Here is a 17,636-nt window from a genome sequence, read left to right on the forward strand (position 1 = left end):
ATTTGCAATTTTATTTATTCACAACTTATCTTTTTAAAATAAATATATTTCGTACATTTTCTCTCCAAGTTTTCTCCAATATTTTCGCATAATTTCTCTCCAATTTTTCCAAGTACTTTAACCACTGTGCTACCAGTAGTCAGAATACCTGGAAAAATCAATTATAAAAGTAACATTCAATATTCAATATGTGCTACAGAGAAAAGAAACTTTCCGGTCATGAATGCATAAGTTCAGTCATCATAATAATGCAATTTGCAATCCCCCCTGATCCATTCAGACGGAATAAAAGAATAGAAGGCATTACTTTTGGAACACACCTCGTACACACACACACACACACACACACACACACACACACACACACACACACATATATATATATACATTTACTACCTATTAATTATAATTAATGGTTTCCACATAGTGTTAAATTCTATACTAGGTCTACTTATGTTTCTGAATTTTTTAGATGAGCAATGGTTATTCATATTGTTTGGACCCATGGAGCAGTGGTTGGAGTACTTTGAAAAATCAATTGTAAAAGTGATATTCTCCTGAAGATTGAAGGTTCAATTCTCAGTGTGGGCGACCAAAAAATACAATTGCGAATTACTTGGGACTTCTATCCAGTCATGGCTGACGAAACAAGAACATGCTACCCACATGAAGTAAATGAATGGTTCTGTTTGAAATTCCGTCCAAATTCCCGAGTTCGACAGAAACATTCCCGAGTTTGACAAGATACACCTGAAGAAGGTTGTAGCTTACATTGACCGAAACGTTGTTAAAATAACATTCAAGATGAGAACAGTAATCCAATAAATCCAAGTAATACGAAAACAGAAATTGATTGGACAAAAAAGACAGAATCGTTTTGCTTTGATTTGATGATTATGCTGGAAAAGAAGAAGTAATGTCTAATACCTGGAAGGTAAGAAGTAATGTCTGATCGACTTGGAATTCTGCATCGGTTAAGATTTGACTAATAATTCTCACTTTTTGCCTTAGGCCAACATAAAAAATTTCCAAAACCAGCCAGGTAAGTATTTTTCCTCAAAGAGGAACATTTTATGGTTTCAAGTGGAATTACTTGTAGTTCCACAAACTGGAAAACTCAAATTGCAGAAGTATTGATTTCTCTACTGATTTAATCTACAGGTTGGATATCAAGCAACATTTACACGGAGCTAGATTAGAAATTACCAGCAGTGGTGTTGAATAACAGTGATATTTCTACACGCAAATTGAAACAAATAATCTCCGCTGTGAGATATACAGGACTAGTTATATGCTGAGCATCTCGGTTATGCTAATAGCTGAAAGTGTAGTGATATTAGATGCAGTTGTGAAAAAGATATGTAAAATGGTATTTTTTCACAAAAAATTAGAGTTAGCCATCAAAAGGAAAATTCTATAAAAAATAATAAATAGATTTAGGGCTACATGTCAAAATATGATGTTTCATAAAGGAGGTTCAGGGTGTAATGCTAAAAAGAAGAAATAGATTTCCCTTTGAGCTGATTGGGTTTAAAACCGTTTCTTTGAAACTCTGTCTTCGTTCTAGGTAGAAGACAAAAAAAAAACCTTATGTAATGTGCAAAAGAATAAAATATTAAAGAGCATGATTCCATTAGGCAAGCAGTTAGAATATTTTAATTTGTTACACCATTAAAGAAGCAAAAAAAAGAACGAATGACTCGCCTCTAAACATCATCCCAACAAGGAAAAGACAACTCTGTGCTTGGTGATATATATATATATATATCTCCTATGCCCATCACCGTTACTGGCAATCGTCCATATCCATTGAGCAACTACTTCTAATTAGAGATTTTACTGTTTTCTGTTCAAATTGTTTATTAATTCCAAAATTAAAACTATAACACACTATTGATCCTTTAACAGCTGCGACAAAAAAAAAATTAAAGCTATGTTTTGTTACAGTGAGAATTTTACTTTGATTCAAAACATGTTTTGAAAAAAAAAAAATTCAATGCTGCATTAATTCGACAAATGGTTCATTTAAATTATAAAATTGTTCGGAAGAAATCCAGTTATACTTTAATTCAATAAATATTTCTGGGGGGAAAAAAGCCAATATTGCATTAATTCAAAAATTGTATTTTTTATGCAAAATTTTCAATAAATGTTCTTGCAATTATATATTGATACATTTTTATACAATTGTTATTGTTTTCAAATATTTTTGTGTTCAGAAAAAAAAAATCGTGTTTGTTATTTATTTGCCGTGTTATTTGACCAAGAAGAAATTATAGTTATCACTCCCTAACAATGGCGCTGTCTGTGTAATGCAGAAGTGTCGAAATAAGGACTAAATTCCTCACCTTATCTTCAGTAACTGTTCAATTTCTTTATCAGTCTTTTCGATGCTATCATCAGCAAGTATTTGGGCAGCAGTTCTGGTTTGGAGGCTTTTTTTGAAGTCAAACGAAACGTATTTTGTCGATTGAAACGAACCGTGATACTTTGGGCATATTAATTGTGTGACAAGACCCGGAATAATGTGTAGCTTCGGTGGAGACAATGTCCAAAAGTGCATGTTGTTGGTCAAAACTGTTGGTACCGTATTTCCTTTCACTTTTAATTCCACGTCAGTAAACTGCAAATTGTAAAAGAAATTGCCAATGAGCACTGTTGTTTCTGCAAACTAATCGTATGGATAAAAACAGCAAACAAAATTGTTAGGGGGATTATATGTTATTAACCATAATCAGAGCCTTGCTTTATTCACCACTGTTTTTATGTTTAATTAAAAAACATTTTTAGCTCCTTACATCAAGTTGTTAGGTAAACGCCGGACAACATTGGATAGAAAGCAGCTATCTATCTATCTATCTATCTATCTATCTATCTATCTATCTACCTATCTGTCTGTCTGTCTGTCTGTCTAATTATCTATCTGCCTAGCGAGGTACACAACAGAGATTGAATCGTAGGAAACAATAAGTTCAGCAAGCATGCAGGTGCGGAAATGGTCAAAGGGTCATATTGTGACATGGATCAAACTTGGTTGACCGGTCAGTTTGCACCGGAAGTATGAAGCGGGGACCGGACATGACATAACAGGTGCTCCAGTTTGAGTAAGCTGAGTTAAGTTTTGTTGAGTTGGGTCCGAGACGCCTAGAAAGACAGATGGACTAAAACGGATCTCTTCATGAAGGAGGAGGTGGCCTCAGGTTGGAGACATAGAAGAACACATAAACAAAGATTCACTCCAGATGAGATACCTGAGTAGTGAATAAAATATACATATATATATATATATATATATATATATATATATATATATATATATATATATATATATATATATAAACATACATCAAACATTAAACATACATTAAACAGATTTCAGCTCCCCCAAGGACAGTTGGTGAATTCCCCAGAAGCGACCAGAAGCAGAGGTATGTCGTCATGTTATGTGAATTATACGTAATACACGCAGGCACCCACGAACACTAGATGAGTCACGGGCCGTTAGGATAGACATTTAGGACAATAGTCCGTTAAATAAACAGTTAGAACCGCACAGTTGGATAAGAATCCATGAAAACGATTGAGTTAGATAAAAAATACACAGCAAAGTTATTTCATGCTTGTGTGGAGCGATTTCCATAAATAAAAAGATCAGAAAAAAGTGACGCTATTCATTGTGCAACCTTTCATTACTATGAACTTCTTATTTTGCAAAATCTATCAATAATAGGAGTCTTTGCCTTTAGAGATTGATATCTTAAGTTGTCCCAGTTTTTCCAGGAATGTCTTGAAGCAAAGAATAAGGCAGCATCCAAAATTCATACATCCATATATATATATATATATATATATATATATATATATATATATATATATATATATATTAGTTATAAGAATCCAGGATTTTCCGAATGTAAGAATTTTAGTTTTAATGTATAATTTTTGCGCGAATTTTTAAACATAAGATAGAAAAATCCAATTATACTTTTCAATTTAAAATGTGCACTCGTTTTATTTTTTGGAAATTATTTTTAATTGTTTCATATTAGCAAATACATTGTGGCAACTACATCATTATATCAATATGTATATTTAAAATAAATTGCAGCTAAATATATTATTATATCATTATGTAATTGTGGTTAAATAAATTATTATATGACTAAGCATATTTTAAATTAATTGTGGCTAAATAAATTATTATATGACAAAGTATATTTAAAATAAATTGTGGTTAAACAAATTATTATATGACTAGGTATATTTAAAATTAATTGTGATTAAATAAATTATTATATGACTAAGTATATTTAAAATTAATTGTGGCTAAATAAATTATTATATGACAAAGTATATTTAAATTAACTGTGACTAAATAAATGATTACATAACTAAGTATATTTAAAATAAATTGTAGCTAAATAAATTATTATATGACCAAGTATATTTTAAATTAATTGTGGCTAAATAAATTATCATATGACTAAATATATTTAAAATTAATTGTAACTAAATGCATAATTATATAACTAAGCATATTTAATTATTATTTATTTATTTATTTTTTTTTTAAATTACATTTTCACCCCAAACAAGGCACATTGCCACTTTGGTGTAGGGGGCTACTATCAGGGGCAGCAACTACTGGGGTACTATGTAGGGATTTGGGCAGCAAGATGTCGGTTGCACTTGAACTTCTGCATGTCAGTACAGTTAGGGAAGCAGGAACCTGGAATGGAATTCCAGAGTCTAGCGGTTCTGGGGAAGAAACTACTGGAGTAGAAAGATCTTTTACATCTAGGGATCTCTACTGTGTGGGGGTGGGATTTAGCTGCCTGTCGGGTTTGTCGAGAGTGTCTACATCATGGGGGCACAAGTGTCTGCAGTTCGTCAGAGCATTCACCATTAAAATACTTGTAGAACAAGCAGAGGGATGCAACGTTTCGTTGATAGGACAGAGGCTGAAGCTTAGATGCCAGTTCAGGGCCTATCAGATTGGCGACTCTTTTTTGAACCTTGTCTAGGAGCGAGAGACTAGTAGCAGATGCACCAGCCCAAATGTGACAAAAATACTCCATACATGGGCGAATAGTAGCCTTATAGAGGTACAGGATACTTTCAGGAGTAAGTAGTTTTCTAGCACGGTAGAGAGAGCCTACCTTTTTCGCAGCAGCCCTGGCAATGTTTTCAATATAATTGTTCCAGCTCATGTTTCCTGTGAACGTTAGGCCAAGCAGTTTGAAAGATGTACTCTCAGACAGGGAGTCACTGGCCATTGCTATTGGTGGCAGAGAAGGTCTCTTGTAATTATTGAAGGAAACCAGTTTAGTCTTGGCAGCATTGAATGTGACCATCCATTTTTGCCCCCATTCCACTACAGATTGGAGGTCATCCTCTAGTGTTTTTGCCATTTCTTTAGATATGTGTTCATTTGTTTTCCTGTCATGCCTGTCATAGAGTGTAGTGTCATCAGCATATATACCCATCTCAGAGGCAGTTTTGTCGGGGAGGTCATTAATAAATATCAGGAACAATAGAGATCCAAGAATAGACCCCTGAGGCACTCCCGCATTTATATCACACTGTTTAGATGTTCGACTGTTGAGGACAACCTGGATTTTTCTCTTATCTAAGAAGGATTCAATTATGCTAAGTATTCTACCAGTGATACCGTATGATTTAATTTTCCTGAGGAGGCCTTTGTGCCATACCCTGTCAAAAGCCTTAGATATATCTAGAGCTACCGCTCTGCCCTCCCCCGCTTTGTCCAGTGAATGGTATATACGTTCAGAGACTACAGTGAGGATGTCAGCTGTGGAACGGGCTTGTATTTATATGATTCCTAATATGGTACAACGATAATAAATGAAATTGTCAAAAACATAATTTCATTTGTTAACTTTAGTGGCATTTGACTTTGAAAATTCGACAAAATATTTTTTTCAGGTCTATTTACTTCTGGGTATTGCTATCTTATTTTTCATTGTAAATCACAAACAAATGCCCTCCACAGACAGTGCGAACAAACATACATGCCAAGTAATTTCCCCCAAGTAAATTACTCCAAAAAGGAATTTCATTCTATTATTGACTTGTAAGTTAAAACCAACTTCCCCACACCAAGCGTATACATGCTAGCCAAGTAAATAGGTAAGTTAATCCCCCTTCCCTCTTGCAAAATATTTCCTTAACAAAATAAATGCAACCATAATGCATTTTGGTTTATTCATATATATCATCCATTTTATTTTTTTGTTCATTGTAAATTACAAACAAAACTCCACCCCACATAAAACACTGCGGCCAAGGGAATAAGTTAGTAAATATCCCCTTCTATACAAATATATATTTTTATATCGTACGGTTTAGCCTCTGGGTGAATAAAAATGTCTTCTTAATCAATTTATTTCTGGAATTTGCAGCCATTAATTTTCCTAAGTGACACTCCCAGTTTGAAAAAAGTTCATAGATTTTTTTTGTTATTTCAGTCAATAACATATATAATCATGTGTTATTCTCTATTTTAATGTAGATTGGCGCCCATACTTAAAAGAAAATGAAATCAATTATTTGCACCTTCAAATCGTACAGGTTTGCCTTCAAGATATCCTCTATGTAATCAAAATTAAAAAAAAAAAAAAAGACACTTACAAAATCTATCTGGTAAACTCCGTTTTGTAAACATATACCAACTAACGTCCCTACAGCATTTTACTAAATTATAGATAAAGATTTTCCACAGGACTATAACCTAGATAAAATATATAACAAAAATACGGTTATGGTAACCTATTCACCCTCACAGAACTTAACCACTGTCACTAACAACATTAAAATAGACAAACATTTAGTAACTTCGACAGTCAGCCTACAAAAAAAACTTTATTCCTAACACTTCAATGCAACTGTAGTTAGCCAACTGAATGCCAACTAAATGGAAATGGTTTACTTTCTGAGATAATACACAAATGTGAAATTAAAGAAACAGACAAATATCTCATTTGTGTTTTTTTCCTGACGAATTTTGATATATAAAATACAAATTTTCTTTTATTTTTACATTGCGTTTGAGATGATTATATAAATTGAAGAACAGTGTAACATATAAAGGTCGTCACACAAATATATATCCCGGTAGATAACGAAAGTTAAGTAACGTTTAGCCTGGTCAGTAATAAAATGGGTGACCTTTTGAGAATTCCAAATGCTGTATGTGCTCTCTGCTTATCTCAGCATTGTTTCCAGTCAGTCTTGGGCCCCTCCTTGCCATGGGATCCAAACAGTGAGGTGTGGTTTGAGATTGCGCAACCTTTGCCTCACAATTATAGGTGCACCTGCCCTTAAAGGGATGTCCATTGTCTCTTCAGATTGAACGGAGGCATCACATAAATGTTTAAATTTCAACAATATTTCTCATGGTTGAGGTTGGCCGTGTAGTTTGTTCCTAGCTAATGGAGTCAGAGATGGCTTCGTGGCCGAGTTCAAATCTCCCAAGCAGCAGTAATTGTGTTACCCTGCATTGATGATTCCCAAAAGGATAAAACACTTGTGTCCGTAGTAGTAATACACACACACACACACACACACACACACACACACACACACACATATATATATATATATATATATATATATATATATATATATATATATATATACTAGCAAAAGTACCCGTCATTGACTGGGTTCAAAAACAGCCTACAGAAAATGGACTCTGATTTATGAAAGTATGATAAGTTATGAAAAGGAAGGGTTGTAAATTTGGGTTGAATTTGGGGGTATCAAAACCAAAGCAAAATATGATGAAAGTAAAAATAAAATAGATAAACCCCATAATTTATTATACCATACCTGTTCACACTGAAACACTTATCACAATATTCTGTGGATCTATATTAAAAACCTTGTTAAACTTTGTGAGATATTTACATTCTATGGAGGTCAGGTGCGAACGAACACCCCATAATTTTATTATACCATATTTCTTCAAACTGAAACATAATTATCAAAGTATACTTACGCAGATAGATATGAAAAGTCTTTATTAAAGTTTGTACCTATTTCCATTCTATGGAGGCCAGGCGCGAACGCAGACCCCACAATTTTATTATATCATCCCTATTTAAGTTAAAACATAGTTATCAAAGTATTCTTATGTACATCTATATCAAAAAACCTTGTAAACGTTTTTTTTTTCATTTTTAAATTTTTTATTTCCATACTTTGTCGACCAGGCGTGAACGCAGACACCACAATTTTAATGAACCACCGTTTTGCCAGATCAAACATACCCATTCCTGTGTCTCGATACATCTTCTATCATTATATGTAATCAGTTTTTTAAAATAGTCAACCATATAGGAGCCTAGTCGTGACCACACACACACACACACACACACACACACACACACACACAGATATTCAGCTTTATATTATAGCTATATATATATATATATTAGTGTTGGGACGATTAATCAGAATTGGAATCAGGAATCGGAAAATAAGAAAGTAAGCGTTTACGCATAATATCGAATTTTTAATCAAACAAATGATTGAAACCATTGCCAAACAGAAAATATGATGGAAAAAAATGAAATCTGCTTCATTCAAAACCTTAACCCTGATCTAATAATTATTTTTCAAAAAACAAACATTTTCACCTGGTCAAAATGATAAGACTACTTTAATAAAATCGGCTAGTTTTGAAAAAATGAATACGAAAAGCTTTCGATGTTACTAAAAGCAACTTGTTAGTGGATAAAAAACATCTTACTAAATTATAAATGGCAAAAGGGAAACCATTATCAGAGTTTGAGAGAGGAAGGAACTTTGAGCTTAATAAGGGTGGACTCTCCCATAGATCCATTGCAAACGAAGTGAATCGTAGCAAAACGGTCATCACAAATTTTTAAAGAAATCCAGATCAATATGGCACAAAAAGAGTCCAGGTCAACCAAAAAAAAATAACCCCATCACTGGATCGCCGTATCAGAAGTTTAAAAAAACTCCAGTATGAGCTCAAGTCGATTGAAAAGCCAAACAGCAGCAGAATGTAGTCCTAAAACCATCAGAAGGCATCTGAAAATGAAGGGTTTCAATCATTTAAAGCGACTGCAGAAACCACATCTTCTTGAACAGCACAAAACTAACCAACTTAAATATGCTGCTAAATACGAGACTTAGGATGAAGAGAAGTGGGAAAATTTTATTTTCTCCGATGAGAAAAAGTTTAATCTAGATGGTCCAGATGGATTTCAACACTATTGGCATGATAAAAATTTGCCCAAAGAGACTTTTTCAACTCGGCATAGTGGAGGAGGGTCTTTAATGATCTGGGGTGCTTTCTTATCAGCTGGGACTCTAAAGTTGCAAGTAGTGAAAGGCCGGCAAACATCATTGAAGTACATTTCAATGCTTGAAAATGCTTCTATCAGGACTGAAGGTCCACGTCTGTGTGAAAGAAATTGGATTTTCCAGCAAGACAACGCTGCAATACACACTTTTCGACAAGCACGAGAATACTTTTCTTCAAATAATATAGAATTGTTAGATCATCCAGCATGACCTAAATCCCATTGAAAATCTTTGGGGATGGATGGCAAAAGAAGTGTTCAAGGATGGAACCCAGTATGGTTCAATGAAGAACTTTCTGATTCAGTTTTCAGTACATGGGATAAAATTCCTCCGCAACTGATAAAAAATTAGTCGCAAGCATGCCAAAGAGAATTTTTGAAGTAATTCGTAAGAATGGAGGCTATACTAAATACTGAGACCCTTTTTAGTAATTTATAATTGCCTTTTGTTAGATAAATTATCAGTGGTCTTATCATTTTGACCAGGTGAAAATGTTTGTTTTTTAAAAAATAATTATTAGATCAGGGTTAAGATTTCGAATGAAGCCGATTTCATTTTTTTCCATCATATTTTCCCTTTTGGCAATGGTTTCAAACCATTTGTTTGATTAAAAATTTGATAATATGCGTAAACGCTTACTTTCTTAAGTGGTCATATGATTTTGACCAGGACTATATCTATAGAAGTGAAATTGCCTCTGTGTGTGTGTGTGTGTGTGTCTGTATGTGTACATTTCCCTACCAAACTACTCTGTCAATTTTCAGACTAAATACTTAAGATTTGACATAAGCGGTATTGAGAATTGGGAAAATCTTTTTAATAGGTTTTCGGCCAGAGATTTTGCTGTTAAGGGGTCAAAGTTCAACGATTTGACCTTTGAAAACTCTACCAAATTCCTCTGCTAATTTTGGATCTAAACACTTGAAATTTTAAATGCAGGTTACTTGGACATGGATCAAACTTTTTAATTTGATTTGAGCCCAAAACAATAAATATTAAGGGCATTAAATTGGGATCAATATTTTTTTAAGAATTGACCTCTGAAGTCTCTACCAAATTACTCAGCCAATTTTTGGTCTAAACATTTGAAATTTTACATAAAGTGTATTCAGACATAGGGCTAACTTTTTAATCGGTTTTTGGCCGGAAATTTGACTGCCAAAGGGTCAAAGTTCTAAAGATTTTACCTTTGCGGTCTCTAGCAAACTATTCAGCCAATTTTTGGTCTAAACATCTGACATTTTACATAAAGGGCATTCAGGCATTCAGCAAGCTTTTTAATCAGTTTTTAGGCGAAAGTTTGGCTGCCAAGAGGTCAAAGTTGAAAGAGTTGACCTTTGCAGGCTCTACCAAACTCCTCCACCAATTTTGGGTTTAAACACTTGAAATTTTAGATGTAGGCTACCTGGACATGAATCAAACATTTTAATATATATATACACATGCACAAAGTTATGAACAGGACATAGGGCCTGAGCAAAGCTGGGCTGAAATACTAGTATATATATATATATATATATATATATATATATATATATAAGCTTCAGAATGTAAGAGAATATATAATTATTTCCACAGAAAAACAACGTCGCAGCTCACACGAGCCATGAAAGCCAACAAACCGGAAGTCCAAGACTCGAATTTTGCAGCATTACATGTAACCTTACAACGATGAAAATACAAAATTTAATGCCTCTAATTCTTATGCTTAGTATTCTTATTCCAATTTTGATCAAAATCCATTATATAATTTAGATTCTAGAATTCAACATTTAAAGCTTAGCTTAGGATTAAAGAGTTTTGAGAAGAAATTAAATTCATGAAAATTTTCTCAATTGGAGTCTAATTGTTACATGATAAGGGCTGTCCCCTGTTCATGTAAGTATAAAAATAGAGAGATTAGTTAAAATGGAAATAAGAGAAAGCAGAAATCGAACCCTGGACATAAGTTTTAAAGAACAATAGGTTTAAATGGAATGTCCAGTAAATTGTTAATTCGGATGAAATAAATAATAAATAAACTATTCAATTGTTAAAAGAATGTGGATAATAAAATATGGTTAAATAAATTAGATATGTAGGTTAAATTCCTTTGTGGAAACAACACAAGAAAAATAGGTTATTGGGAAATCAATGTCGAAAACGTGCAAAGTCGCGCATGTTGAGACACGTGAATTTTGCTCACGTGGCCGGGATGCATGGAGTTCTCAATATAGGAGGTGGGAGTTAGTTGGTCGTGGAGAGAGTCAGAGAGACAGTCAGGAGAGACAGTCAGGGGAGACAGAGACAGGCGGACGTCTGAAGCGAGACGTCACTTCAGAAACTAAGATGTGAAACTTTGAGTTCTTAATGAGGAAATCCCGACTGGTCGTATTAAATAAATCCATCATGTGTTTTGGATAAAGCTCATCTTTGTGTTTGTGATTTCTACAAAAAGGTAAATTGTATTGTTATTATATGTCTGTTATAAAATGTCATTACATACACATCTCTCTCTAAGATACAACATCATATGTAATAAGACAAGAACTCTCACTAAGACTCATATCATTACTAATAAGAACTCTCACAAGAAAAAGCATCACTTATAATAGTCTCTCTCTAAGACTCTTTAATGAAACAACTATATAACAACTCTCAATTTGGTGCCGTGAACCTTTTGCATCAGCGATGCAGAAACCGAACCTGGGGTCGATACCACGAAGAAAAAGAAAAAAAAGAAAAAAAGAAACACAACGTTTTAAAGGGGTCCAACATAATTTAAAAAAATAAATAAATAATACTACGGAAAAAGAAAAATTACACGATCACAGAATTCGAAAAAGAAAAAGAAACACAACGTTTTAAAGGGGTCCAACATAATTTTAAAAAATAAAGAAATAATACCACGGAAAAAAAAAATTCACACGATCACAGAAATGCGAAAAAAAAAAAGAAAAAAAAAATGAACACACACGCACACAGAGAACAAAAGATACAAGAAATATTAAAAAGAAAAAGAAGAAAAGGCCGATATGCCGTAAAAAGAAATTCGTAGTAATGGAAAAAAAATAGTAAACAAGTCACCATGCGTAATTCATTGATAAATGAATTGGTCTGTTAAAAAACACACACACACACACATACACGCGAAGGCAGATATTGTGTCACCCATTATTATTGTTTTGAAATTTGTAGAAGTGTCATTAGAAAATCTGTGTCAATATGAAATCGTTTGGACGAATTGTTGAATTTAATCTGTCAATCAAAACAGGAATTTCAAAGGTCGCATGTACTCTCTATGAAACAGCGTGTAAATTGTTTTGAAATGCATTTAGTGTTCATAGTGAACTTTTCGGCTTTTGCGTGTTCATTTATTTTGTTTTTGAAAAAAAAAGGGACAATTGTTTTGGACAGACTGTTGAATTGTTGTTTGTTACAGATGATTTTTTTTTTTGTTGTTAAAAAAAAAAAAAGTTATAACTGTTGCAAAATGTTTAAATGTATTAAGGTATTTTTTTTTAAAAATGTTTTTATGATGTTGAACAAATATTGTAAATTGTCTTATGTATGTAATGTTATGATTTTCACAGCAAGAATTCAAAGTTATCCGTAAATATACATTAGATTAAAATGATCTAGTAGAAAATAAGTTAAGACGTATGGTTGGCTTACAGATTCAGTTAGAATTTTAGAAGGGGGACAAGAATTAAAATTACGTAAACGGGTATTTGGAGTTTTTAGATGTGATAAGCCGTAAGAAAGGTGTTTTGTTTTAGCATTTGGTTTTGTTGTTTTTTTTTTAGAGATCCTAAAAATTTTTCTCCAAGAAAAGTTACTTGGTAGGGATTGATAAGCACAAGAAGTGCCCCTATACGAAAAATTTGGGAACCTGGTTAATTAAGTGCTTAAAATAAGCTGGTTGCACGTTAACGACTCCAAGCAAAGAAGTAAGTCTTGGCTTAATTAATAAACAGGCGTTGGAAAGAATACGAAAATTCTTAAGGGGACCAGTAAACCGTTGAGAGGTAGTCCCGAGGCAATCACATATAGCTTAATGAAGTAAGAGACAAGCAAAAATATGCCGTAGATTACGTAAGAAAGATATAACCTTGTATTTTTTTTTTAGAGACGCATGAATGTGGGATATATCTGCTGGATCTTGGAAGCCCTGATGAGAGAAAAGAAAAATCACAAAAAAAAATCGGGCAATTAGATAGAATTTAGGCGCAATTAAGGTGTTGGGCGCGAAACGTGTTAGTTAGTTAGGGGTGATATTTCTAAATCCTCGTCGAAGTTTCAAAAATCCAAGCAAGGAAATCCGAGTGAATCCGTATGAGAGAAAAAAAGGTATATCTTAAACTTCTGAAGCCAACCACAAAGATTTAAGTATATGAGCTTTGGTATGTCCCGTATGAGATAGTATAGAATAAAAAAAAAACAAAGCCATACTTGATAAGACTAACCATGCGGAAAGAGAGACCAGAACACTTTTGAGACGAAGGAAGTCGTCCATTTCGAGAAAGGTGAAAACCTCTAGTCTGCGGCATATGGGTGGCTGGAAAATAGCTGATGTGTATCATAGGTAAATATCCTACACCCAAAAAGTAAATGCCACAAAGATCAGAAAGGTCCTGATCTTATAAAAAAATAAATAATTGTGAAGTCGGCTGTGAAGGGCTGACTGAAAGAGATTTTTTTTTTGTGTGTTTTTTTGTGTGTTTTTTTAGCCTGATCTTTCTAGCCGTGTGGTTGTGTAGATGTAGATGTAAAAATAAAAATAAAAATGTACTAAAGTTAAAAATGCATACATTTTTTTTTTGTGAAATATGGAAGGGAGGGATGTTACATGATAAGGGCTGTCCCCTGTTCATGTAAGTATAAAAATAGAGAGATTAGTTAAAATGGAAATAAGAGAAAGCAGAAATCGAACCCTGGACATAAGTTTTAAAGAACAATAGGTTTAAATGGAATGTCCAGTAAATTGTTAATTCGGATGAAATAAATAATAAATAAACTATTCAATTGTTAAAAGAATGTGGATAATAAAATATGGTTAAATAAATTAGATATGTAGGTTAAATTCCTTTGTGGAAACAACACAAGAAAAATAGGTTATTGGGAAATCAATGTCGAAAACGTGCAAAGTCGCGCATGTTGAGACACGTGAATTTTGCTCACGTGGCCGGGATGCATGGAGTTCTCAATATAGGAGGTGGGAGTTAGTTGGTCGTGGAGAGAGTCAGAGACAGTCAGAGAGACAGTCAGGAGAGACAGTCAGGGGAGACAGAGACAGGCGGACGTCTGAAGTGAGACGTCACTTCAGAAACTAAGATGTGAAACTTTGAGTTCTTAATGAGGAAATCCCGACCGGTCGTATTAAATAAATCCATCATGTGTTTTGAATAAAGCTCATCTTTGTGTTTGTGATTTCTACAAAAAGGTAAATTGTATTGTTATTATATGTCTGTTATAAAATGTCATTACATACACATCTCTCTCTAAGATACAACATCATATGTAATAAGACAAGAACTCTCACTAAGACTCATATCATTACTAATAAGAACTCTCACAAGAAAAAGCATCACTTATAATAGTCTCTCTCTAAGACTCTTTAATGAAACAACTATATAACATAATGACGATAAATAAAATCCGAATTTAGAATATTTTCATTTTCAAATAATTGGCTGCCTTCATATTATTACCCATAAAAACGTTTAAAATACTCCAAAGGATATGAAATTTAGTACATTTTTTAAAAAAAATTATTGTCTAATATTTATTATTAAAATTTACAAATGAATTCTACCCATTCTTTGCCCTCTTTATATATATATATATATATATATATATATATATATATATATATATAATTAATTTAAAGTAAATATTGCCCACATTATACATCATTATGCTAAGTCGCTAAGTCCCAAATAATTAATGATCTGTTAATATATTTATGAGTTGATCCTGTATATACTAATATATAAATGTATACATATGCTTTCTTGAAACAAAATTCTATAATTTTTTACTTTTATAATTCAATATTTATATATAGTTATATATACATGTATATATATATTTACAGATCTATACATATATTTATATAAACGGATATATATTTTTTAAGAGTTAAAAACATATTTAATTTTAAAAAGGAAACACTAAATAAGTGGATAGTCCTTTTCCGTTCTTCTTCATTCTTCTTCACTCATTTTCCTTAATTCAGTCTTGCCTCAACAGTGACTATCCATTCACGTGAAATCACTTTTTCATTCACCCTATTCCCTCTGCTTCACTTTTTGTTATCAAGTAAGATCTATTACTTACTTGTAGTTTCATTTAATACTTTTGCAAACAAAATTCGATCCCGCATTTTGCTAAATCCTACCCTCTGATGAGAAGGAAAATATTTCTTCAAAACTCTGTGGAGTAAGAACTATCCACTTATTTAGTGTTTCCTTTTTAAAATTAAATATGTTTTTAACTCTTTTTCAAAGTGTTTTTTAACATGTTTTATTAACTACTTGTTCTTATTATAAGCTCTATCTCCTATTTGGTTTTATCGAGCTTTTACATCTGGTTGAGATTACTTTATAAATATTAATTCTTTAATATTTATAATTTACTTTAGTTTTGCCATCTTGGATCATTTTGATAAATTTAATTATAATTTTTATTTTATATATATATATAGGAAATTTCTTACTGTGAGTCCAGAATGAGTTTACAAATTGTTTCAGCTAGAGGAAAATCCCCAAAGAGAGGAAAAATCCAACTAGCATCGTCAGAATTCATAGATGGACTCTATGAATTCTGACGATGCTAGTTGGACTTTTTCCTCTCTTTGAGGATTTTCCTCTAGCTGAAACAATTTGTAAACTCATCCTGGACTCACAGTAATAAATTTCCTATATACTGCTCTGACTACACATTGAGCACTCTAGTCCGGTTTTTTCACCACTGGTAAATAAATATATATTTATATAAACGGATATATATATATATATATATATATATATATATATATATATATATATATATATATATATATATATATATGCACGCACATACGTGTATGGAGGGGGGATCAAAGATGATTTTCCCGATGTTTTCTACTTTGATTTATTAAATTATGCTTTGAAGCGCTTCTAACTACTGAAGATGAGATTGTAAGAATTCCCGGAAGTTGGACAGAAAATTAAGGAAATCCTTGACATCACGTGAACTGCTCCTTCGCTTTAAAAGCAATATATTCGTACAGCATCTCTCTATTCACATGAAGATTCCATTTTGCATAAAACAGTTACTCTCCCATCTTTTGCTGACAACTTTTTCAAAGTGTTATTGACGTAATTCTTGCCAAATTTCATGGGTAGGTTTGTTTTAAGCTTCAATAATTTTATTTATTTTTATATACATTTTTTCTGATAATTTAAAACTTATTGATATGATTTTGAAGACTTATTGTTAATTACATCTGTTTCAACTCTATAAAAAAAAATAAACAGAAATTCATTTTATCTCAGTCGCAATTTTCAGAAATCAATAGGCTCATTTTCTAATGCATGTACACGATTTCTATACGGGATACATAGATGTCCAGTATTTTATTAAATGCTTCTTTACATGTATCATTTTAATTAATCTGACAATTTTTCTAATCTAGAAGAATTTTTCTGGAATTTTATAATGAAAATTATCTTATCTGTTTTTGACAGCTTTTCAAAGCAATTTGGTTTGGTTTGTACAGAGTGAACTCGCCCTCCTTCCTAAAAATTAAACGCGTCATTGCATCAAGTACTGGAATTAATTTACCCTGGAAAGGTTTAATTTTCACATGTGAGAATGTGATAAGAATTCTTTGAATAAGCTCTTAAATAAAAAAAAAATGGCATTTTTGCGGGGTATAGTAAGAAACAACATGACGTGTGTGTATAATTTTAGAGCAATTTTACTGGGTGAGAAAAAATGGTATATAATACAAGAAAAAGGTAATTGTTCAGAAAGGAGGAAGCATTTAGGTTTATGAAAAAGGTCACGAGAACTTTTCTGGCTGAAGAGTTCGGGTAAAAACTGGTTTATTTCATGTGGAAGTAAAGGCTTTTCTGTGTGGACCTTTGTTGCTGGTAATTCAGGCATGAACAATGACTTACTTCTAACTTCCGTCTACAGCTCTGTTACGAACCAGCCATCCAGTCCAAGAAGTTAACAGCAATGAGTTCAAAAAGAGGCCAGAACACAACGTGCAGGGGTTTTATAGGCTGGCTCACGTGACCTCTAAGGTTATAGGG

General features: G+C 32.7%; 1 protein-coding gene across 1 annotated transcript in view; it reads right to left on the reverse strand.

Annotated features, from left to right (window-relative positions):
• LOC145254614 (uncharacterized) overlaps positions 1 to 17,636 on the reverse strand; it is a 1,033,347-nt gene that overhangs the window by 382,445 nt on the left and 633,266 nt on the right. Inside the window, exon 17 of the mRNA XM_080113229.1 lies at positions 2,349 to 2,623. Coding sequence (XP_079969355.1) covers positions 2,349 to 2,623 — 275 coding nt within the window. The remainder of the gene's footprint in view (positions 1 to 2,348; positions 2,624 to 17,636) is intronic.

The sequence above is a fragment of the Euprymna scolopes genome, chromosome 3 (genome assembly GCF_053919585.1).
Source record: "Euprymna scolopes isolate OS-2025 chromosome 3, ASM5391958v1, whole genome shotgun sequence".
Taxonomy (NCBI): Eukaryota; Metazoa; Mollusca; class Cephalopoda; order Sepiida; family Sepiolidae; genus Euprymna; species Euprymna scolopes.